Source organism: Gopherus evgoodei, chromosome 1 (assembly GCF_007399415.2).
Source record: "Gopherus evgoodei ecotype Sinaloan lineage chromosome 1, rGopEvg1_v1.p, whole genome shotgun sequence".
NCBI classification, from domain to species: Eukaryota; Metazoa; Chordata; order Testudines; family Testudinidae; genus Gopherus; species Gopherus evgoodei.
Genome location: NC_044322.1, coordinates 319,489,095 through 319,513,161, shown reverse-complemented (window position 1 = coordinate 319,513,161; position 24,067 = coordinate 319,489,095). Strand labels below are relative to the sequence as shown.

General features: G+C 42.3%; 1 protein-coding gene across 7 annotated transcripts in view; it reads right to left on the bottom strand.

Moving 5' to 3' along the window:
• Positions 1 to 5,923: 5,923 nt before the first annotated feature.
• The window catches only part of MET (MET proto-oncogene, receptor tyrosine kinase), a 160,073-nt gene continuing 141,929 nt past the window's right edge, over positions 5,924 to 24,067 (bottom strand). For 6 of the 7 annotated variants that reach the window (XM_030549065.1, XM_030549062.1, XM_030549064.1 and 3 more), the window contains 9 exons: positions 23,035 to 23,191; positions 22,324 to 22,464; positions 19,329 to 19,559; positions 16,759 to 16,839; positions 15,436 to 15,617; positions 11,906 to 12,015; positions 9,433 to 9,598; positions 8,400 to 8,536; positions 5,924 to 8,288 (listed from right to left, as the gene is read on the bottom strand). In XM_030549065.1, the coding sequence (XP_030404925.1) occupies positions 8,078 to 8,288; positions 8,400 to 8,536; positions 9,433 to 9,598; positions 11,906 to 12,015; positions 15,436 to 15,617; positions 16,759 to 16,839; positions 19,329 to 19,559; positions 22,324 to 22,464; positions 23,035 to 23,191 (1,416 nt within the window). In that variant the 3' untranslated portion in view covers positions 5,924 to 8,077. The remainder of the gene's footprint in view (positions 8,289 to 8,399; positions 8,537 to 9,432; positions 9,599 to 11,905; positions 12,016 to 15,435; positions 15,618 to 16,758; positions 16,840 to 19,328; positions 19,560 to 22,323; positions 22,465 to 23,034; positions 23,192 to 24,067) is intronic. The other variant, XM_030549068.1, reaches the window with a different exon arrangement.

Below are 24,067 nucleotides of genomic sequence, written 5' to 3'. Positions count from 1 at the left end.
CCTCTACAGAGAAGGATAAAATCCTGTGTATCCCAGCAGGAGAGCCATAGCATATCAGGGTTAGAAGGGACCTCAGGAGATCATCTAATCCAACCCCTTGCTCAAAGCAGGACCAATCCCCAGACAGAGTTTTGCCCCAGATCCCTAAGTAGCCTCCTCAAGGATTGAACCCACAATACTGGGTTTAGCAAACCAATGCTCAAACCACTGAGCTATCCCTCTCCCAATGGATGGGGAGAGCTGCTTTGGCACAATTACTACTATGCAGGGCTGGGCATTTGAGTTTATGGAGAGGCAGGCCAGGATTAATAATTAAGACCCAGAAACCTCCTTGGTACCAACTGGCACAGGGGTACCAGGATCCCCTGGATGCACCAAAAGAGGTTATTTAAGGACTCTATTTAAAGCATGTGTCATACTGGTCATCATGATTAGGGCTCCATGTCTGTCATGGAGATCATGGTTCTGTGACCTCCGGGACTTCTGCAGGGACCAGTGTGGCTGATCCTAGGCCCGCTCAAGCAGCTGGCACCGGGGCCAGCTGCTCAGGTGGCTGTGGGACAGCCACACCAGCCACTGCTGGAGCAGCCCTGGGGACAGTCACACCAGCTGCTGCTCCGATGGCCCTGGGCAGTGGTTCCTGGCCGGCCAGAGCAGCCCCTGGCAGCTAGTGCTGCTGGCCCCAAGTGCCACCCCCGCAGCAGTGCCCTCATCACTCCACCCCGAACAGCACCCCCCTCCTCAAGATTTTTTGTGTATTGGCCATGACTTTTACTAAAAGTACCTGTGACTAAATTGTAGCCTTAATCATGATTCTTGTGAAGTGGATGTGCAGATAATGTGTAAGGAGTTATGTATGTCTACTGAAAGTTATGTTCTTAAAGTAGGTAAATTAAGACAGGTAACTAGGTAAGAAACAGATTCCAGGTAGGAAGGGGTTACTAAACACTTATCTGTCTGACAGACCTTCGTGTATCGTATACCTCTGAGCCAACTCAATTGGTGTAAAAACAATGACTGTTCTTGGAGACACGGTCTGTTTGCTGTCCGGGCCAGGTACAGACCTGAGGATTTACAAAGACAAAGGAACCCCAAGATGAGTGTCTGAAGTGGGGACCTCCTGGGGTAAGGGACCATGTTCTGTAACTGCGTAAGAGAAGTGGAGAGGGGACAAGATTTCATCCTTTGGAGTGGGAAGAGAAGCTGTCAGCAGGCCTGATCTTATGAAAGGAGTGTCTCAGCCATCCTGGTTGAGAACGCTAGGAAAAACACTTGGGATAAGCTAGCCTGTAGGAGACAGAGGAATGTCTTGTGTGTTATGTGTAGGCTATAGAATGAGTGCCGTGAGTTTGTTTTATATGTAACTCCTTGTTTTCAGTAGTCTGAGTTAGTATCATTTGCTTTCATAAACTTCATTCTTGTTTTCGCTATATCTAAGTGATGGGTGTCAAGTGCAGTGGTGAGTCTGAGGTGAAACGAGCAAGCTGGTGAGTATTTTTCATTTGGGAGTAGAGAAGCTGAGAGTTCTGTGAGCATTCAGTGCAAGAGAGACGCTTGGAGAACTCGGGAGTTGGTGGGTGCCTATTGCTAACTTGTACAGAGAGCGAGACCTGTGGAGGCCTGGAAGGTAGGGCTTGTGTTGTCAGAGGCTGGTGGAGTCCGGGAGCTGACCCACAGACATCCTCACGGTAAGGGCAAGTGGTAGTGAGGTGCCTCACAACCCTACATACCCCTTGGAAGCATCACAACAACATCCCAGGCTTTGGAAAACCATCTACCAATTTGTTGGAACTTGTTGTGACTTCCATTCTGACCAGTTTTGCTGTCAGTGTCTATATGTTTACACTAATGTACATGTCTATTCACCATTAAGTTCATACAGTCTCCATACTCACATTACAAACTTCCACTCATTGTGGAATTGTGCTTCTGTTTTAGAGCCGTGTGATGAGCGAGTAGAGGCCTCCCTAGCCTGAAGTACTTTTTTGTGGCTTAATAAGTCAGTAAGCCCCCCTGTCAACGTGTACAAAGCATTCCCTTTGGCACAGGCTCCGTATCCTAAAGTTTTTGGCAGTAGCTCTTATTACACTCTAGGGGAGCATTTTCAAATCTCATTTATTCTGAGGAGGGGTTCAAATGTACTTGGTAATTAAAACTGGCAAATTTGAATCTCTTGTCAAATTGCCATAACCGGACAAGTTAGCTCTACTCTCGGTTTCAAGGAGGGAGAGATTTAGGGTCAAATCATCCCTATCTAGGTTATGCCACTCATGGAGTTTCCTGTGTATCATTCTGTTGGGAGCCACCTCCCATCCTGGAATTGATAGGGGGTTCAAAGAAAGATCCCTCACACATCACTGAAGCCAGATCATGGCACCGTAGCCCGGTGTGCAAGGATTACCCGATTCCACATGACCTTTTAGTTCCACAGAGTTTCCCTGAAAGGCTGTGGCAGGGTCAAGGTCTATGTCCCTGAAGAGAAACTTCGCAAAACTCCTCTGAGGGTTCACATTTATTTTTATGTTATGTTACATCCAAGACCGCACAAAGTCCAAACTCCATCTCAGTCTCTGGCCACATTCTCCTCATATATCTTACATCCTTGAACACCTATCTTTTCCTGATTTACAGAGATGGGGCCAAATTTCACCTCAAGTTACACATATGATTTATGAGGGTAGAATTTGTCACATAGATTAAATTCTTTTTAAGCTGTTTTAAAGATTCCTAAGCCTTACTAATCCAGGAAACTGTAATAGAAATATTGGCATACATTTTTATATAAATTAAGTTATATATGTCAATTAGAATGATATTATCAAATTAATATTTCAACAATGAACCTGCAAGAATACCAGTGGAAGGGAAAGAAATATCAGCGTGCAACACCTAGCCAGCTCAGTGTGGTGGTAGAGCATCGCCGGTTCCCTTGTTTTTAGTAGAAACTTTATTGTATTTTTATTTCATTTATTAAGTGTCTACTGTAAAATATAAAAGCTGTGTAAAAGGGCTGAGTAAACATTACATTAAAAACATGGGTGAAATCCTGGCACCATTTAAGTCAATGGCAAAACTTCAGTGCAGTCAGGATTTCACCCCTTGGTTTCTAACCTCTTGGCTTTTGTGGGCTTGATTTCTCAAACCTTAGTACTGCTTTCATGTTAGCTTTTGCACTAATGTGCCAGACCTACAGATGGCATTAACTTTAATGGAGCTATGCCAATTTAGGCCAGCTGAAGATCTGCCCCACTATGTTATGTGCATGATATAAAGAAAGTTACTAGAGCACATAACCAAGGGTGTTAGTCTTGTGATTCTGGTGTCCTTTTAGCAGAGCAGCAAACTTCAAGTCTTAACAAATCATGGCAAGGAAGCAGAGGAATGCATTACAAATCTGGTATTTCAGCTAAGTACTTCATTCTGCTTTACATTGTAACGCAACAGACTGATGACACTGCCATTGATTTTTGACTGCAGTAAAATCTCCAGGTTCATCAAGAAGTTTTAGCTGACTTTTTCCAGTGCAATCCTCAATCCCAACATGTAAGATGTACTAATGGAGAATAATTCACTGACATGAAAAATGGCAACACTATTAGTTGTATTGGGCTTATGACATAACAAAAGTGCACTTTCATTCTAAACCTCTATTTTCAATAACTTTTTTTTTTTTTTCAAAATTACCTTTGGGGTTGAAGTTGCTCATTCTTGTCCTCAGTCAACAAGTCAGATTTTCTCCAAACAAACTCTTCAGATATTTCTGAGTTGGAACACACAAATGTTATTTTCGACCAATTAGACATTGATTTTTAACCCCTTAGTTAACTCAAAAATGGTTTGGATTTAAAACTTAGGCAAGTCACTTAGGCCAGGTCTACACTACAAAGCTCTGCAAGCATAACTATGCTGGTAAAGGGTGTGGAAAATAAGAGAAACAGCTGTGTGGCAAAACCCCCATGCAGATGCAGCTTATACAGGCAAAAGTGCCTGGCACAACATATGTCGTTTAGGAAGATGGTTTATGGTTTAACTATACTGTCCAAAGCACTCCTTTGGCCAGTATATGCTGCATCTCCATTAGGGGGCTTTGCCGGTATATAGCTAGCTATACCAGCAAAACCTTTGCAGCTGTGATACTCAGATCTCAATGGTTCAGGAGCCAAATTAGCGATCAACATTATCCAAGAGCCACAGTACTGTGAATTAATTGTTTCATTTACTTACTCTGTCTCTCTCATAGCTATATCTATCTATAAATCACAGCAAAATGACTGACCAAGAATTCTACAATTGGTTAATAACATAGTAAAAGCAGCCTAATTGGTTAATAATTAAATCACAGTGTTTTAATATCATGTGCTGCAAAGAGCCACTTGCAGCTTGCGAGCCAGTCTGAGTATCACTGCTTTACCATGTAGACTAGCTCATAGTCTCTCTGTGCCTCAGTTTCCCACTTGTACAATGGTATCTAGTACTTTAATAATAATTCCTTACCTCACAGGGGTTTTGTGAGGAAAAACTGCGTAAAGATTGTGAAGGGCTCAGATCCTATGGTAATGGGGCTATGTAAATACTGAGGATAGAGCTAGATAGTAGAAGTGTCTTAGAAATAAGGAGTGTATTAAGAAATGAAATCAGTGCAAAGCACCACAGACTGTATGTTCTCTCGCTGCCTGTCTTCTTCAGTATTTATCAGATTCAGATTAGATATCCAGTTTTACATGTTACAGGGCTAAAACTGGCCTTGACTTCATCTGCGGTCTGTGAGCACTCTGTGAGACCCTTCAGAGCAAGCCACATAGCACTTAAAGAGCTGCCTAACGTCTCCCCTTTGAATGTCTCAACCCTAGCCTGTTGTCTGCCAAACATTTGCCACCAATGCTATCGCCAGCTCAGCTCCAGCATCGGTAGGTGCAATATAGAATAGACAGGCCAAGAGACCACTGGCATCTCAGGCACTGTTGCGCCAGGTCTACACAACATAGGGGTTAGAACTCTGGCAGCCACTGGTGCCTTATCAGTAGTAGCACTTTCACCACTGCATACGTGAGATCAGAACCAGAATCAATGCCACTGAATTAGTGACTAAGGCACTTACATCTTGCTGAATATTGCATTCCTGCCCATGCTCCCAGTCATCCTGGAGATTGCTGTAACTGGGAGAAATCTAAGGAGAAAAACAGTTTGTTTCTCCGCTTTGTGCATCTGACAGCACTTCAGCTGATTCCACCCATCTTAGAGCAGAATTAACTCCCACTCAGATAGCCACCTGGCTTAGAGAGGAGCATGCTAGAAAGTGTAGTGCTAATGTGGCCCTCCCTCTGTCGCCACTCTCCTCCCACCTCACAGAGCTCTCATTGACTTGGGGAATGAGAGGGGGAAATGCAGCAGGAGAAATCCTCTCCCGCGCCCTGACCTACAAATTAACCTCTGGCACTCCCTGACACAAATTGTCAGTGAGACCTGGAGCTTACAGGGATTCAGGACTAGAGAAATCTAGTTACATTAAATAGGACAAAAATGTAAAAGATACAAACCTTCCTGCTCCAGAACAGAAGCTGAGCACCAAATGCCTGCTGTCTGGAAGAGACTTACTAATGGACAGGCTGTGCCACAATTGTCCATCACAGGGAATCTTGTGCCTTACTTTGAAGCACCTAGTACTGGCCATTCCTTGGGATCGGATACTGAACTAGATGGACCATTTGTCTGATCCACTGTGGCAATCCCTATGTTTTTGTGTGTCTAAACTGTTCCCTCCCATCTGCTCCCTCAGTCCAGTTCCACAAGTTTCCAATCCCCCTGCTCATATTAGTGGAAAGGAACATAAAGGCCTATGTCAGCTTAACAGTCAAATACAAATAGTAGTAACATGAATTATTAGCACACAGAATGTTACAATACTGCATTTTAATAGCTTTTATTAGGTCACATCAACAACTATCACCATAAGTACCATTCAGCTCATTTGCAAATGCATGAATTGACAAACATCAAATCCTTACCAGAATCACATACTCTTACAGGTGTCCCAGACACAACATTAACTATATTAGGCAAAATTCATAAATAGTAAAAATGTTTTTTTTCACATTGCAGCCTTCCTTGAGTATGGATGTACGGCTTTGGAGTATCCTTCCCAAATCCTTGTGTCATAAAGTTTCTTAGCCATTGTTAATGACTGTAGAGATGATTTTTTTCCTTGTAGTAGAACCTTTTGTCCTTTAGAAATTTATAGATATATTTGCATCTGAAATGAAAGTAGTGGTGTAATACAATACAGTATTATCAGCTCGTAGTTTGCCCACACACTCCACCCTCATTAGAAACCTTTCAGTTGTAACACTCTTTCTGAAGAACAATACATCTCCCTCATAATCAGCTCCATTCTAAACACTACCTCACCTTGCACATGGTAACATGTTTGACTTCCAGCAATGGTTATATTAAAGTTAAGGTGGAGTATCAATCAGTTCTTTTCCTCCTTAATATTTACACAGTCATTTTAAATCTTGTTACAATGTATGACTCAAACGCTGACATACATTTTCTGAAAGGTTCACAGTGCAGTATTTTGTGCCCTGACCAAACTGGGTATATGTCATTAAAAATAAACATTTTTTATAAAAATAGAATACTTTAAGTGTTTACACTAACAACCAGTTATATCCTACACCAATCAAGCTATACAGTAATATGCACAGAATTCCACAGGAACAGAAATGACACATGATGCTTACCCAAAAGCTACAGTACTCTTCCCTAAATAACAAAAACTTTAATTAGTATCTCTTCTGAAAATCACTTCTGGTCATGATTTAGGAATATACTATGTATCATAACTCACTGGGCTGGATTAACTGAAGGAGCAACTATGGGCACTAAAAAAATGTTTCTTCTTTTGTCCAATTTTCTTAATCCTTCAGTACTGGCATGCAAAGGTTGGCAGCAATCCCACCACACTGCAGCCTTTTTGGTTCAGAGTTGGCTTTCCTCAGCTGGCTCAGCATCTCTTCTCAACCCCTTACACACACTATGCGGCAGCTCCTTTGCGTGGTTAGCTGGCATAGCTGCAGCTACTAAACATATGGTCATACCAGCCAGCAGCTCCTCAGAGTTGCTTGGCTCCTCGCACTGTTACTGCTCCACTGTTTACTTGACTACCTCTCCAAATGGTGCTTCCAAAACTGCTGCATCCTAGGTTAATATGGAGTCCTTAAATTTTTACTCTCATGGAACAGTTAAAACACTTTATTGACAGAAGAGAAGCCTCACAATTTTCAGTAAGAAATCTGTACATACAGTTTCTCCAAGTAGTGATTGAATTTTGGAACGACAGTGACATTAACATTGAGATCGCTTTTTTCCCGGGTGTGTTCCATTACATTTTATGTACGGCATAAATATACTGCTCCTCAAAAGCTGACACACTCATTTTATTTCATGGCATTTTGGAATGTTGAATATCATTTCAGAAACTTGCCATGAGACTGGCTCGAAGGAACCTTATAGATATAATGGGCAAACAAAGAACAAAGGTAGAGTCCACTTTATACAACAGGAGACATTGTACAGTCTTGGAATTCTCATGATCTGGCCTGGTCTTTCTGTGAAAACCGTTAGTGCACTCCCCACTGCCCAACAGTACATGCAACAGGAATGGTACATCAAGCTTGAGCGACTGGTGCTCTAGCTTTTCCCTTCTTTGCATTGTGAGTCTCTGTACATCTCTGCTGCTCACCTCTCATTTTGTTGTACATGCTCTAAACTAGAACAGAACCCAGGATGCAAATGGTGAGCACATTCATTTCACAAATGAATGAGAGCTGGTGGGTACTAGCACTAGATGGTGGTAGATGTAGTCTGGTAAATAGATACAGCTGCCCCAAATATTTGGGATTTACCACAGTAGTGTGTAGCATCCCATAGCTATAAACAACATATCATCTCATCAACAGTGCAGTTTGGACAACATCAAACATGTGCAACAGTGTTTTCACAAAAACTGGGCAGTGAAAAAGTAGTGGACAAAACACATTTTTGTTCATAGTAATGGATTTCTCTCTGACAAACCTGGTCATGTATCCACATCCCTGTCTATGTTATCTTGTGATGACAAAAGAGAAGGATAGGGAGCAACGCATTTCACATTGACATATGTAGCATTGACATGAACATAATGCTCTCCAATAAAAGTGGAGAAGATTGTTGATATATTTGAAACCAGTTCAGAAAACGCTGGGCGCATTTCAGGTTTTGGATGCCAACACTTTAGCATGACTTCATACCTGCCATTGAAATAAAAAGACAGTAAGTGCTCATCTATGAAATATGTAAAATAAACCCAACAACCTAGAATCAATAACATTTGCAGGATATGTTGCAAACTATTTACTTACAGTGGATCAGGGCAGTATTCCGGTTGCAATAGCCTTCTTCCTTGTAATAAGTAAACAGTGATATCAAAAGAATTCACGTCAGGGTAGGGCGGTGCTCCTCTTGTCATAAGTTCCCACAACAACACACCAAAGGACCACTAATAAAACAAACCAATAATAAATCACAGGGGAGAGAGGGTTTTGAACTCCACTTGTAGAATATGGTCTGACAGATTTGATCATATCCATTTTCCTTGTGAAATAAGCTATTTTACCACATGCAGCTTATAATGCTGCAAAGAATCGAGGAACCACTTAAACCAGAACCAGAGAAACTGAACTAAGCAGGTTAAAGAAAAAGACAAGTCTATGGGTCAGCTACTCAGCTGGTGAAATTGGCAGAGCTCCTTTGAGATCAACGGAGCTCCACCAATTTACAGCAACTGAGGACTGGGCTAATGCTATATAAATACATATTGGAGAATACAAATTGCTGAAATTCTATACATCAGACTAACCTGAATCTGAACCGAATTTAGGCTAAAATGCGAAGTGATGCAGCCAACTAGTGACTTCAGCTAGTAACTTTTTTTCTTCATATGTAGTCAGGTAAGATTTGGTCGCAATGGTCAAAGTATTTATAAAGCAAATAAAGCCTCTTCAAGAGCTGTTATCTTTTAAGAATGTGCAAGCTAACCTTGTGTTTTCCACAGCTGCAGATCTAGGATCCAGTCCTGCTCTCAGTAAACTCAGTGACATATTTATCCTCCGTTCCGCTGGGTGTGCGATTAGACCCCTGTTTCTTTCCTGACTAGTGACTGACAGACATGCCAAACTGCTGTTGCTTTGTGATGAGCACAAATGTCCTCTCTGTACTTCCATAACACCAATTTCACATTCTTTTATGAGCTGGAGTAGGATTCCACCCTAGTCTTGGCTTGGACATATTCTTAGTGGATTAATCAAATGCCATAAAGACGCATTTGGTGGTATTTCTAGGAGTGTTTTTAAGCGAAGAAATGTAGTAAATATACATAAATAGGCTGTACATTACCACATCTGATTTTGTAGTGAACTTCTGAGTTTGCAAACTTTCTAAAGCCATCCATTTCACTGGCAGTTTAGCTCCCGTTTTATTGTGCACACTGTAGTATTCTTTATCGTAGACATCTCTAGCAAGACCAAAATCAGCAACCTTGACAGTGAATTTTTCATCCAGCCTATGAAAATGACAAAAAATATTATCTGTAGCTGAGTAGACAGGATTTACAATGGCTGTGAATATTCTCTAAAATATAATAATAAGTGACTTGTGTGTTTGAGACCATAACTTTTGAAGTCAGCATTCTATCTTGCATCTATTAACTCACGCTAAATTAAAACAAAAGACATGTGATATCCATTTAACAAATTGAATGAACTCCAGAATATTACTGCTGTTGCCCTGATCATTCAAATTACAATTCTTTAAAAACAGTTGCATCATAAAAAAGGTCTCTAATACTGCCCTGTACATCCAGACAGTGAATGCCACACCATTTCTTATATAGTTGCTTCTTCTTCCAGCTACCTGGAAATCTACTAGTTTTCACAATGAGATGCCACCTTTGCCATTCACTGATAGTTTAGACAAGACAACTCCTCTTTATCACACTAATTGTTCAATTTGATGAGGCAAAGGAGGTATTAGGTATACATATTGAGATAGAGCGGATCCATTGGTTGGTGTATTTTTGGTATTTAATAGATAAGTAACACTAGATGGAAAAGGGCCTTCCCCCTTCCTTTCTGGCTTTGGAGGGTCCCAGACACAGTATTATTGGTGTGGTTTTACTGGGTGGGAAGGCAGCATTTGGGGAGCCCCCACAGTGGGTTCATATTTCCTGTGCCCTGTGAAGCCCAGCTCTGTGTGTGCTTCCAGGTTATTCATAAAGCAGGGCTTGGGGTAGGGAAGGATTTGGGGTGAAGGTGGACCCACCAGCTGCTGAGAAGAGTCACTGGCCATTACCCTGTATGGAATGGAGGTAGATGAGCAGCAGTTACTAGTGCAACAGTAACAGCCATGTTGCATCTGAGGGAGAAGGATATTTCCACCCAAGCCCCAGTAGGACAATCTTACAGCACACCTAGCCACCGGGATGAAGGGAGACATTTTATCCCTTACACTGTAACTAAAATCAATTTTTGGAGTAAACTTGAGATTGTTTGCCTAAGAAGGAGTCCTATAAGAGGGAACAAAACAGAAGTATGTAAACTAATGCATGTTATAGAGGAAGTTCTGTTCTTCCTTCCTCATGAAGAACAAGGGAACATTCGATAAAACTGAACCATGGCAAATTAAAAACTGATCAAAAGAAATTATTTTTCACACAACATATGATTACTTAGACAGTGGAACTCATTGCCACATGATGTCGTGGAGAGATCTTGCTAGTAAGATTCAACGAGGGATTGAACATTTATAGGGATAACAAAAACATCCAGAATTCTAATAGATAATGTTAAAAAAGGAAGGGACATTAAACCTCATGCTCAGTGCTTGAACCAATCTCTAATTATTAGTGACTGCGATGAGATCTTTATGGGGCAAAGTATCCCATGTGTGCCGAAAGTGGGAAAGTTACTTGCACATTCCTCTGGCACCAGAGACAGAACACTGTACTAGATGGACCATTGGGTCTGATCCAGTCTGGCAATTCCTGCGTTCATAAAAAGCCTGAAAAATATGTAACCCCTCACTCTTCATTACAAATCCCTGGATCTGCAGGATAACTGAATTAGGAGATGCTTTCCACAGCAGGCACACTTAAAAATATTATATAGCAGGGGTGAATAACCTTTTTGCTACCAGGGCTCCAAGTCCTCACACGTACAGAAAGTAAATTCTAATGATTAATACTGTAGCACATTAATTCCTACTGTAGGTGATGAATCAGCATAACATGGGCAAGTACTGTGTCAGTCATTGTGCGAACTAAGCTATCTGGTCACCCAGACACTAATAAGATTCTTTGCATAATTTTGTTTCATGCACTTTTGTGTAGAATCAAGCCAAAATGATGTCAAGTCCGTCAAGTCCCACTGTCAAGCACTCTCATTGTTACTGTTTCTTTGTTTTCCCCATTTTGTGTTCCACACAATTTCACCATATTTACCTCCTTACTGCCAGGTGAGGCAGCACAGAAAGGCAGTATTCTGGGTAGCTTGGGTGAAAGCACAGCTTTAAAAGAGGCAAGCTGAGACAACACAGTTTAAATTCCCTCAAAAGATTCCTTTTAAATTCTCTGGCAGCCCATCTTTGAGAGCTGCCATCCTCCCTTTCCTTTTCCTTCTGCCTGCACACAACATGCTTATGTGTAACCTTAGATCTTTAACAGGCTAAAGCAGTTCATTTGTATGTGAGATTAACAGTATCAGTATAACATAAAAAATACATTTCTACGGCAATATATAGTCCAGGAAGCTTTACATTTACAGGGTTACTCTCCCCACGATAATGTGGCATGGAATTAGAGTACTGTACTTACATACAATTTCTTGCAGCCAAATCTCTATGGACAAACTTTTTGCTTGCAAGGTATTTCATACCTTTTGCTACTTGAAGGCCAAATCCAATCAAATCTTTAACTGTTGGGTTCTGTAAAACATGGACATTGACAGGCGTTAAAAGTACATTATTGGGAGTACTGATTGGGAATGCAGTTGGCCATCTAGACGGTCACTGTTTGCCACGACCTTAATGTTTTGGGGCTTTGTATCCTGCCTTCAATTTGTATTAAAAACTCCCAGTGAGAGGCAGAAGTTGGCAATGAAACCAGGTACAAGCTTAGATCAGGCTCCAGCTAATAGCAGCTAAAAACAACTTTGATCTTGATAGGAAGACAACATAAACAGCAGCAAGTAAAATCACCAAAACTTCCTGTCTGTGGGTTCATGGACTATATAATATAATGGACCAGAACCCCTGGGCTAGTCAAGCTCAGTGCAGTACCATGGGGATGGGTTAGGCAAAGGCTGGCAGGGGGCCAGTTTGACCACTAGTATAATTCCAAGCAGCCTTTAGGCGGCATTAAGTTACACCTGGCTGCCATGATCCCAAAGGCTCATCCCAGCAACTGGAGGTCACCAGAGCGGAGAGGACTCACACTTGGTCTTACCAGCCGCAATGCTGGGGCTGGGGTCACATGGCGTTACTATGCCAATTTACACCGGGAATCCCCAGGTAGCAGATTAAATGTAAAGTTCACATCAGTAAGAGAACAGCATTTGCTCCATTCTCTTTACATACTCACTTCCAATATCGCCCGCACAGTCATTACAACCTTTTGTTCCCTGTCACAGTGACTGTATCAATTTATGGATTCTTTTCTGTTTTATGAACAACAATTAGGATTGCAACCTTCAGTGTGGATTAGAACCTCTGTTTTGGGGGCAGGAACAGACTATGGCTGGGAGACTGAAACAGGCCCATCAGCAACTGAATAGTTCAGCCCTGGCAGAACAATAGGGTTGCTCTGACACAACCACTGACTTTTAATGACTCTGCCACAGCAATTCCAGTGGGGGTTGGAGCACGGAAAATACCCACTGGAAGGGCAGAAAGAGAAAAGGCTTCACACGCAGCTTTTAAAATGACATGCTCTCCAAGCAAGGAGAGTCATTCCAACCTGAGAAACACGACATAGCTGGACGAGTGGGGGAAGTAGGATTTCCCCAATGCCAATGCCAAATGATCAAATCCCAGCAACACTCAGGAATGATAAGGACTTGGGGTGCGGGAGGGTGGGTGTGTGCATTCAAGATGTCGTTTTGCTTAGATTTGCCTACAGGAGTATTGCTCCTGTGCTGAGAGTAAAGTGCGTATGTTAAAGAAGTTCCTGTGCAAAGCTTGTGTTCCTTACTTTACCTGTCATGTGTTCACAAAGACTTACGCCATACACCAGCGTGCCCCTGGGGGTAGAGCTCTGGGGGGAGTCTGCATAAATTAGGGTGACCAGATGTCCCAATTTTATAGGGACAGTCCCGATTTTTGGGTCTCTCTCTTATATACACTCCTATTATCCCCACCCCCGTCCCGATTTTTCACATTTCCTGTCTGGTCACCCTAGCATAAATGACTGGGAAGGCTTGGGAGGTCCAGCACTGGTTTCAGGGCCTAGGACAGTTGAACTGCAGGGTCCCACATGTCAAGGAGGATGCCAGATGGGGAGTATGCACTCTGGGAGTATGCCTTGAAGACCAGACCTAGCAACAGTGTCTGGACACTGCCCAAACCCAGCTAACCTTGAAGTATGTGGGATCCAAAGGTTCAGATTGATGCAGAAGACTGGAGAGCATCCACTTGGGGGCTCAGCTGGCATTGTCACAGTCATTATTTTCAGTTCAGTCTGAACATATTGCCTACAGGGCCGGCTTTATGAACGGCGGGGTCCAATTTGAATACCTGGCAGCGGTCCGGGGCTTCGGCAGCACTTTTGTGGCAGGGGTCCACTCCAGGCCTTCCACAGCATCGAAGGACCCCCCACCGCCGAAATGCTGCCAAAGACCCAGAGGAGACCCCCCCCCCTGCTACCGAAATGCTGCCAAAGACCCAGAATGCCCCCCCTGCATGAGTAAAAAAAAATAAAAAATTAAAAAGACGCCTAAGGCACAGGCCCCTCTTAGGCGCGGGGCCCGATTCCAGGGAATTGGGGGAATTGGTTTAAAGCTGGCCCTGATTGCCTAGGCAGACCTGATGCCAAGGCCAGCAATCCAATTTATTCAATCAGAAATTACATAGACTCAAAAGTTTAATACCAATGTGTAAATTCTGTATCTGACTGCATGACTGTTTGTTATACAACTATAACACCCTCCAGGCTTCTATGAGGTTAAGCTTGCTCTGGACAGTTCTTTCTGTGAAACAATACTGTTCCACTGGCTTGTTTCTTTATTATATTATCATTGGCATTACCGTATCCATTAAGAGCCCCAGAAACGGACCAGGACTGCACTGTGCTAGCTGCTGCATACACCCAGAGCAACAAGTCTGCCCCAAAGAGCTTACCATTCTAGCACAGGTCACTGTTTAACTGAATATTTACTAAGTGAACTGACTATTTACTAACTGTATCTTGCTACACATATATAGCCTCAGGGCTGGTCTACGCTATGGGAGGGGATCGATCTAAGATACGCAACTTCAGCTACGTGAATAACGTAGCTGAAGTCGAAGTATCTTAGATCGAGTTACCTACCGTCCTCACAGCGCGGGATCAACGTCCACGGCTCCCCTGTCGACTCCGCTACCACTGTTCGCGTTGGTGGAGTTCCGGAGTCGACAGGAGCGCATTCGGGGATCGATATATCGTGTCTAGATGAGACGCAATATATCGATCCCCAAGAAATCGATTGCTACCCGCCGATACGGCCGGTAGTGAAGAGGTACCCTCAGTTACCTAAAGGCTCCTTTACACTGCTATAAATGGATGAAAATGCACCAGAGTTGTGTAAAGGAGCCTTAACAGAATGGAGAATCAGGTCCATTATCTTATACTTGGTAAAAGTGCTAAAACACATTCTACTAACTTGTACTCTTAGTGCAAATTGGAGAGACTTGATCTTGTACCAACCATTGCTCTGTTTCTCATTTCTTAAAAAAAAAAAAGAAAAAGCTCACAAAGACTTCGTTGTGAGTGTGGCACTGACAATAGCAGCCAGATACGATAGTCCCTTTGCATCAAACAGCCAGGGCCAGATCTGCAATGGGTGTAAACTGGCACAGCTCCATTGAAGCTAATGGAACAGTGCCAATTTATAGCACCGGATGGTCTCGCACACCAACTTTAATCTAAGAAACAAAATGTGTTTATAAAAAGGGGTTTATGGATGGCATTGGTAAATCTTTATTGTCAACAAGTTTGGGGAACATATTCTGAAAAAGAATATAGGACTCAGAACAGTGGTTAATATACAGAAATAATACCATTTTATAAACAGAATGTAGCTGTCAGATTTATAATACTGTTACAAGGAGTGCTCAAATGTCACCATTTAGCAGATCTGATAACGTACTTACATGAGTCTCGTTCCTAATGAAGTTTCGAAGATCTCCATGTTTCATATACGGAAGCACCACCAAAGGAGACCCCTCATTGGGCAAGCAAATTCCCAGTAGTGACAGGACATTGGGATGAGTGAAATCTTTCATGATGATCCCTTCTTTGAGAAACTGAGCTACTTCTTCCAGGTCTGTAATTCCTGAGAGATCCAGCAGTGGGGGGTTGGGGGAGGGGGAGAGAGAGAGAGAAATCAAACTGCAATACATCTCAGGTGCAATAAATTCTAACTTACCAGAAACTAGAGGGGATAGATATAATTTTGCAAACTGGCCATTTTCTCCCACTCCCCAACCAGGGAGGTATAGTTGAAACAATGATCCAAATCTGATTGTGGAGTTCGACACATGGTTCACATTGAAGGCAGTGGACCTGATCCCATAAAGCAGGGGTTCTTAAACTGGGGGGTGGCAACCTCTCAGGAGATCACGAGGTTATTTTATGGGAGTTACGAGTTGTCAGCCTCCTCCCCCAAACCCTCCTTCACCTCCAGCATTTATTATAGTGTTAAATATTTTAAAATGTGTTTTTTTAATTTATAAAGGGGGTTGCATTCAGAGGCTTGGTGTGTGAAAGGGGTCATCAGTACAAAAGTTTGAGAACTACTGCCATAAAGCATGACTTTACTCATGGACATGCTCACGAACTACTCATGTGAATAGCTTCATTGAGGTCACAGTTATCCGTATGTATAGTGTTTTCAGGCTTGGGCTCAGTTTGAACTGCATACTAATATTTATATTTAGAGTATACTCCAGTAAGTTTTCAACACTGTCTGGTTCAAAGCAAGCTGTGTTATAGAACATATTCAAAAATCCATCATCTGGAGGTATCTGCCTCGCTCAAATACTTTATTATTTTTATTCCCCCCTTTTAATAGTAATTTTTTTAAAAACAATGAAGAAGATAAAGCCAGGAATGAATCATTACTACACTATGTACAAACTTCCTTCTGCTGGGTTTTCAATTTCATTTATAAAAACCAAACCAAAGCCAAGTTAATGGTGTGCAAAATGCTATTTCCCCTCCCCTGCCTCTTCCCCCTACATCCATGTTTGTATTTGGGGAAGATGTAAATATTTGCTTTAACAAATTTATAGAGCCAAATTGATCCCTTCTGTAGCTGAATTGAAAGCAGTGGATTTACCCCAGGGATGAATTTGGCTCTTAGTAGCTGCAGCTGAAGTCAATCTTTTATAGGTGAAAGTGGAACTCTACAGTGCAATTTCCTATTTTGGGTTACGAGCTATGATGATATCTCACTATTAAAAAATGTAACTCACTGTTCAAGGACTTCACAGCACAATGAATTTTCCTGCCATCATTATCCAACAATGTCCCATGGTACACACACCCAAAATGCCCTGTGTGAAGAATGAGTAATGTTAGCCTCAATCTCAATAAGTAAGATTAGCTTTATTACTTTTTACTTTATGGACTAGCGATTATGCTATAACATAGTCATTATAGACTCTGATTTCAGACATTTGCAATATATACTTTATAACACATTCGGCTGCAAATACATAAAGCTAAAACTCTATTTCCAGCATAATTGATATTTCTTGATTTAGATGGAAAGAATAAATAAATGCACAAGGCTAGCTCCACAACTGCCTAATATTCTTGCAATGACTATTTAAAAACAAAACAAAACAGCATTTCTTCTCCCCCCCCTTCCTCTGCTATTTGATGTGTTCTGGAGGGAAGGACTGAATGGCTCCAGGGAGTGATAAGGGGGAACTGAGCGTTTCACCTGCAATTCACCAGTTAAAAATCCAGTCAGTAGGGCATGATCAGAGGTCTCTGTGAAATAAATTGGGCATCATGCATAGGCTCAGAGTCAAAGCTCTCTGAAGTCAGCTGGAATCTTCCCGTTGACATTAATGGGCTTTAGAACATGACCCTAGTTTTCAAATGGTATATCACTGAAAAATGATAATCACAATTTGCCTTTCTTGCCGGCAGTCTCAGCAGAGAAATGAATAGGTGTGTAGAGTAGATTGAAATCCTCTCGCATCCCTGGAGATGGGCCTTTGGGTTAAGGAAGGGGCAATGCGGAGAAGCATATCCTGTCACAGCCCATGCTAACCTGCTCTGTGGATCAACAGAGAACTTAGAGCTTCAGGGTTGTGCATTTTCTGAGAACACTTATCACAGTTAATAAAAATAGATACCCTGGAGGATCCCAATCAATGGGGTTGCATGTTCTTAAATAGGTCTAACAATAGGGTTTGCCTGCCGACATCATGAATGCATATTCACTGGGCACGAGAGGTAAAGGATCATTTAAAATTAATATTAACATTTGCAGTCACAGAGCTGAAGCACTTTTTCAAGCATTAGCACTTCAGAAAATAAGGCTGAGGAATTCTACTTAGAATCCAGAGCCACAAGTTCTGGGCAAAACCAAAGGTGGCTTCGATCCTGCAAACTGGAATTGGTCAGGAATCTGTTTTGCAAAAGCAACCAAAATTTCCCAAGTTTGGAACCTGGGCACATTTTATGCAAGCCCTCAAGTATGGGTCAGTTCAATTTTTCTGGCTTTGGCCTTTTCTACCAACGAAAGGGGCAATTTAAAAAAGGGGATGAGGGGGCATAGTAAATGAAATCAGTGACATTTTCTGGCAGTTTTCCAATATTTAAAAAAAATGTAGGGAATTTTTTATGTTTGTTTGGGAAAAAAATAATGCCCTGCTCTTGCTATGGGAAACATGATCTATAACTAGGGTTGGCTGAATTCAATTTTTTAAAATAATTTCAACAGATATTAATATTTTAGTTTTAAGCATTTTTTTTAATTATCAATTTAAATTTTCACAGTTGTGGGAAATTATGATGGCATCAGACAACAATGATTTAATGACAAATATTGAGATTCAAAAAGTTAAAGCTACACAACCGTTAAAACATACAACATAAACATCTGTAAGTCAAACACTATTAAGTTCTCAAGCAGCATTTTTCTCATTTTGCTCATCTGTAAATGTTGATTATTATCAATGGAAATATTGTGAGGTACGGTGAAATCAACATTTATGAATTTAGAACCCAATCCTCCCCAGTCTAACTATAATGCACTGAGGGGGATATAGTGTCTGTTTGTTTGATTTGTGACTATTTTCCTGCACCACAGAAATTGGACAAATGGTTTACAGCCAAGTTTCCATCATTGTTCACTGGTTTTCTACCCCTCAGTTTTTGTGCGCGCTAACTGGAGACATTTTATGCCTGATTTTGAGAGGTGCTGAAAACCCAAAACTTTCACTTAAGTCATCCAGGTATATTGAAGCGCACAAAATTAGTGAACACCTCAAAAAATAATGACCTTGGCATGGGGGTCAGGAAGAATGGGGGATCCTGGTGTGTGGGGGAAAGAAGGAGATGGGGGTGGGTCAGGCACACAAAATCTCCGTCATTAATGGGAAGAATGGGGGCATTTCTATAGTGGGAAGGGAGAATGAGAAGACACAGAGCCCCTGGCATGGAGGGGAAGGGAGCAATGAGGGGAGAGGGACATGGTGGACACAAAGCCCATGCCATGTGGCAGATGGTAGAATGGGGGAAGATGACACAGAGTCTCTTGCATGGGGGATAATGCAGGGGGTCCCTGAAATAGAGAGGGATGGTGGGTAGCACACAGGGAGATTGGGGTTGGGGTGCATATGGAGGGATGCAAGATGTCCCTGGTAGGAGCAATGTGCTCAGCCTATAAAAACAACAAAGTGTGCAAGCGTCTAGTTAAATGATTGCAGTATCTTTCAGTGATAGGTTAGATGCTGTCTTCAGAAAGGAATATGATGAATGGCTGTGCAAAAATGTTAGTTAGCAAGGTAAGAGTTGAAATACTTACCTCTTCCTATTATCTCACTAAAATGCACAATCAGGCTGTCAGCACCAATGACTACATGCTGAACTTCTTTGACCAGGTCTGGATTTAAGGCACCGATGTCAATGTGGACATTAGTTTGCAGCAGTGGACTGGCTAGATCTGAGTCCCCACTGGACAGAAAGGATGCTAGTTCTGTGTGAGGATACTGTGCTGGTCTGCATGAGCCATTCTGAGACAAATTTGGGAGCTGATCTGCAAGATGAACAGAAATTATTTTAATTCTTTTAAGCTTCCTGCTGTGCTCACTGGAAGATCAAGAGGTGTATTTAACTGGTACTTGTGCAAAGTCAGTTATACTCGATCAGTCTGGAAGTTAGCCTGCTTTACAACACACTCCGTCACAAAAGGGAAAAGGAAAATACAGGTAGCCAAAGCTCAACTACGTCACCGAAGACAGAAATTTACTCTGGGTCCAACCCAGCTTCTCTTGAAGTAAATGGCAAAACTGCCACTTACGTCAGAGGGAACAGTACCAGGCCCTTCCACTTCTAGCCAATGTAAAAAAAAAAAAAAAAAGAGAAGTATGTAGTATGTCTAGACTATGCAGCTATTGGAGTAAAATTGGAGAACACAGATGCAAGTAGGAAGTAGTAGAGGATTCAAAGTACAAAACTTTGGGTTATTGTCAGATTATAATTTGGTAGGCAACTTTACATTTCATGAAATTTGATTACATTCCCAAACTGCCTGTGACAAGCTATATTTATCTAATGGGCAATATTCAACCAGGGAAATGTCTAAAGGTGAGTCATATCCTGTAGCTTCCAAAGATAATACAGTTGGTGTAACATGAAAAAAAAAAAACAATTTGTCAACAGATTTTAAATTACAGCAATTGCAATGTTTCAGTTAAGCACAGTAAATGCTTTGGGAATTGTTTAAATCAATATAACATTCACTTTGTTGGCATTGTTTCTTAAACATTTTACTACTGTTTTGTATAATAGAGTCAAAGAGCCAAATTTTACTTTCCGTTACATATGGAATGAGTCCAGCAGAGTCAATGAGCAGAATTTAGCTCACTGTCAAAGAAAACTCCTAACAGATGAGGCTACTTTATCAGAGAGAAAAAAGGAATTGGACACAGATATGTTACATGAAATTATAAAATGCAAATAGTGCTAAAATTATTCATTAGATTCCAGATACTAACTCCATGCTGTTATGTTTAGAAACACAAATCTCTCACATTTATGCTGCACAAGGAGGGAATGTATCCAATTATCACTATGTAACTGAGGCGAGTCTTTCCAGTTTTGTAAAATAATGTTAATAGCTGTTATCAGTGTATCTTGAAGTTTTCCAATGTTCTTTTCATTGTATTCCTTACAGTAACTGAGATGCATATCAAAGGCATATTCAATATTAATTTAGTTCTTGTGATTTTCTAGGAATAAGCTATAGCTTTCTTTTATATCAAGAAGATGAAGGAGGCTTGTAGGAGAGCATGGCAAACATGTCCTGGACAGAGTGAGGTGAATAACTGATTTTTCAGTTTGCTGGTAGTTCAAAAAAAAATTGAGGGAAGGGAAAAATCAGTTTGACCCTAACCAAAGTAGAAAATTCTGAAAAATTTCAGCAATGAAAAAAGTCCACAAAAATTATTTTCTGGTTGAACAAAGCATTTACTTTGACCCATAATGAACTGTTTGGTGCTGTTTCTGGACATTTTTATAATATAAAAGCAAAGGAAATTAAGGGCTAGCTTCACCAAACAGCTGGAGGAGGAGTAGGCGGTATCTTTACGCCAATGGTTGGGGCAATCATCAAGGATGTGGGAGACCCACATTCAATTCCCCCCTCTCCCTGATGTAGACCAGCAATCTGAACTTAGGTCTCCCACATCATAGGAGAGTGCCCTAGCATAGGCGCCGACTCCGTGGGCCGGAGCACCCACAGAAAAAAATTGGTGGGTGCTAAGCACCCACTGGCAGCTCCCCGCGGCCCCACCCCACCACCCTGCTCCAGCTCACTTCCGCCTCCTCCTGTTTCTCCTCCCTCCCAGCCCTTGTGCCACGACACAGCTGATTTGCAGGGCAGGGAGGTAGGGGGAAGGGGGGAATGCCGAGTGCTGAGGGCAGAGGTGGGGCTGGGGGTGGATTTGGGGAAGGGATCCAGTAGGGGCGGGGGGGGTGCAGTTAGGGCTGGGACTTTGGGGATGGGGTTGGAATGTGGGCAGGGCCAGGGGCGGGGATGGGGTGGAGTCAGGGTAGGGCCAGGAGTGGGGAAAGGGCAGGATGTGCAGGGACCCACCGGCACCAGAGAAAGTTGGCGCTGATGTGCCCTAGTCATTGTGGTCTGGTGGTCTTGATTTCTCCTGTATGTCTCCCTTGGTGAATGCCCTGTCAGGCCAGTCTCCATCCCAGTGACTATTCAAGCATTTTGTACAAAGTGGAACAGCTTTGACAGGAGAGCCTGAGAAGACCCACATAAGCAGATTTAATCGTACAGCTTGATTTTTGAACCATCAGCTGAGTTGCAGTGTTGGCCAGTTAGAATATATGTCATTTCATTTTTAAGTGAGCATAACTGATGTGGAAGTCATTGAGACACACTCAAAGTTATTCTTGCAGGATCTTTTTGGAGTAGAATTGCACCTTTTACCTGGTAGACCTAAATAAATATATAAGAGTGAAAAATTCATAAATCCGCAGCTCCTCATTAAGGTTTGGAATATGGTATTTTTTTCTATAAATTTTTACACTGATATTATGTGTTCACTAATCTCTTTTTGTAACTTAGTCTATAGTAAAAATTAAAAAAAAACACCAAACCCTCAGTTTAACCTGGTGAAATACCTCTGAACTCTACCTTCTATAAAAAAGCAGGTGAAGGTCCCTAACAAAAAACAGGCAGGTCTGATGAAAAATTGAGCAATAAGATATAGTTCAAAACAGGTGGTCGTATGAAGATAGCTGAAAAACAACGAAGTTAAAGATTAATAAGAGAGACGCACCTTCTAGAAACGTTGATCTGTAGTCTACAGAGTCACTAGAAACCATTTCTGTAGTTGGACTTACGCTCCTTGCACTCACAAGCCTATCCAAATGAGGAGTGTGCACTCTTCCGTCATAACGAACTAAATCACTACCCAGATCTGAAAGCGGGTTTGAAAGAAACAGCGTCAAACACTCATGTATAGTGTGTATCAGTCCTAATCTGGAACACGCATAGGGGCTAGATTTTTGTCTGTACAGAGAAGGGAAGCCCCCAGGGAAATTCAGGAAAATGTGCTGTCCTGAGCCGCAACAAAAGTTAGAGCAGCTTGGAGGCTGCTTTAATTTATACCAGTTGGCTATAGTCCCTAAGGGACCTCACAACAGTTGAGTATAGATGAAGAACAGTTCACTCCAGCCATGCCCTCTTCCTGCCCCTTAGGCCAAGACTGACTAGGGGAGAGAACTGGCTAGGGTTCTACCCCCTTGAGAGCTCCCCCACCTCAGGGGAATTCTCAGCTGGCCAGATCTGCTTGCTGGCCCTTCACACAGCCCTGGCACCAAAAAGGCGCTGAAATGCAAGCAAAGATTGGACCTATTTTTTGCAGTTTCTACTGGCAGGGTATATGAGAAGGATATTACATTACATGTAGGCAGTGCATAAAATAGTTTAAGTTTTAAAAGAACCCACATATTTTGTAAATTACTTCATGAAGTTAACAATGATGCACCTTTAATTTGTTTTTTCTTCTTCATCCATAGAAAACCCCCCAATAACAATAAAAATAACACTGATGTTGAGACAACTCCAGCAATCAGTCCTGTGAAATTCTGATCTTGCAGAACCAGCACTTTCCCAATAAGCATTGACGAAACTTCTTGCTTCCACTAACAGAAACAAAGAAAAAGATATTGTACTTCTATGAAAATTTAAAATAAAAAATCCACCAAAGATATATAAGACATATTAGCACTGAAATAGTGAGTCTGGAATACCCATTATGGGCTAAATCCTGGCCTGAAAGGCTCCACCATGGAAAGAAGTTTAGAGTAATGAATTTGCACTGGTGGAAATGAAATTGGAATCTGGCCCTCTGCAGTTCATCGCATCCTTTCAAGAAGCCAAGTAGCCATCACACCCACAAAATGATATTGTACACATGAAACCCAGCATTTGCACACATGGACAATAACTTTTTTCTTTGCATTATGTAGCGCATAGGAGCCACAGGCCTGGACCAGAACCCCTTTGTGATAAGCATAGGCAGCAGGTGAACATCCCCTTTGGGGAGGCTAGCCCCCAGCCCTGCCCCTTCTGCCTGAGGCCCTGCCCTCACCAGCTGGAGTCCCAAGCTGCCTCCCCTGCAGCTGGAAGAGCCCCATCCCCCGTGGCTGGAAGAGCTCTGGCCCACCTGTCTCAGCATGCTGGTGGGCCTAAGCACCGGGCTGCCAGTGGGCCTGAGCACCAGGCTTTCAGTTGGTCTGAGCACTGGGCCACTGGCTGGACTGAGCTGCCCCAGGCCGCTGGCCACAGCAGAGCCACTGCTGGCTTCAGGGGAGAGGGGAACTGAGGGTGGGGCCTTGGGGCAGAGTGTAGGTGGAGCCACAGGCCTGGGTTATGGGAGACTTAGCCTCCGCAGGCCTACGATACCTGCTGCCCATGGTGATAGGCATTGCACAAACACAGAACAAAGATGACAGTCCCAGCTCGGAAGTGCTTACAATCTAAACTGTCAGTTTGTGTTAATCACCTTTTACTCAAAC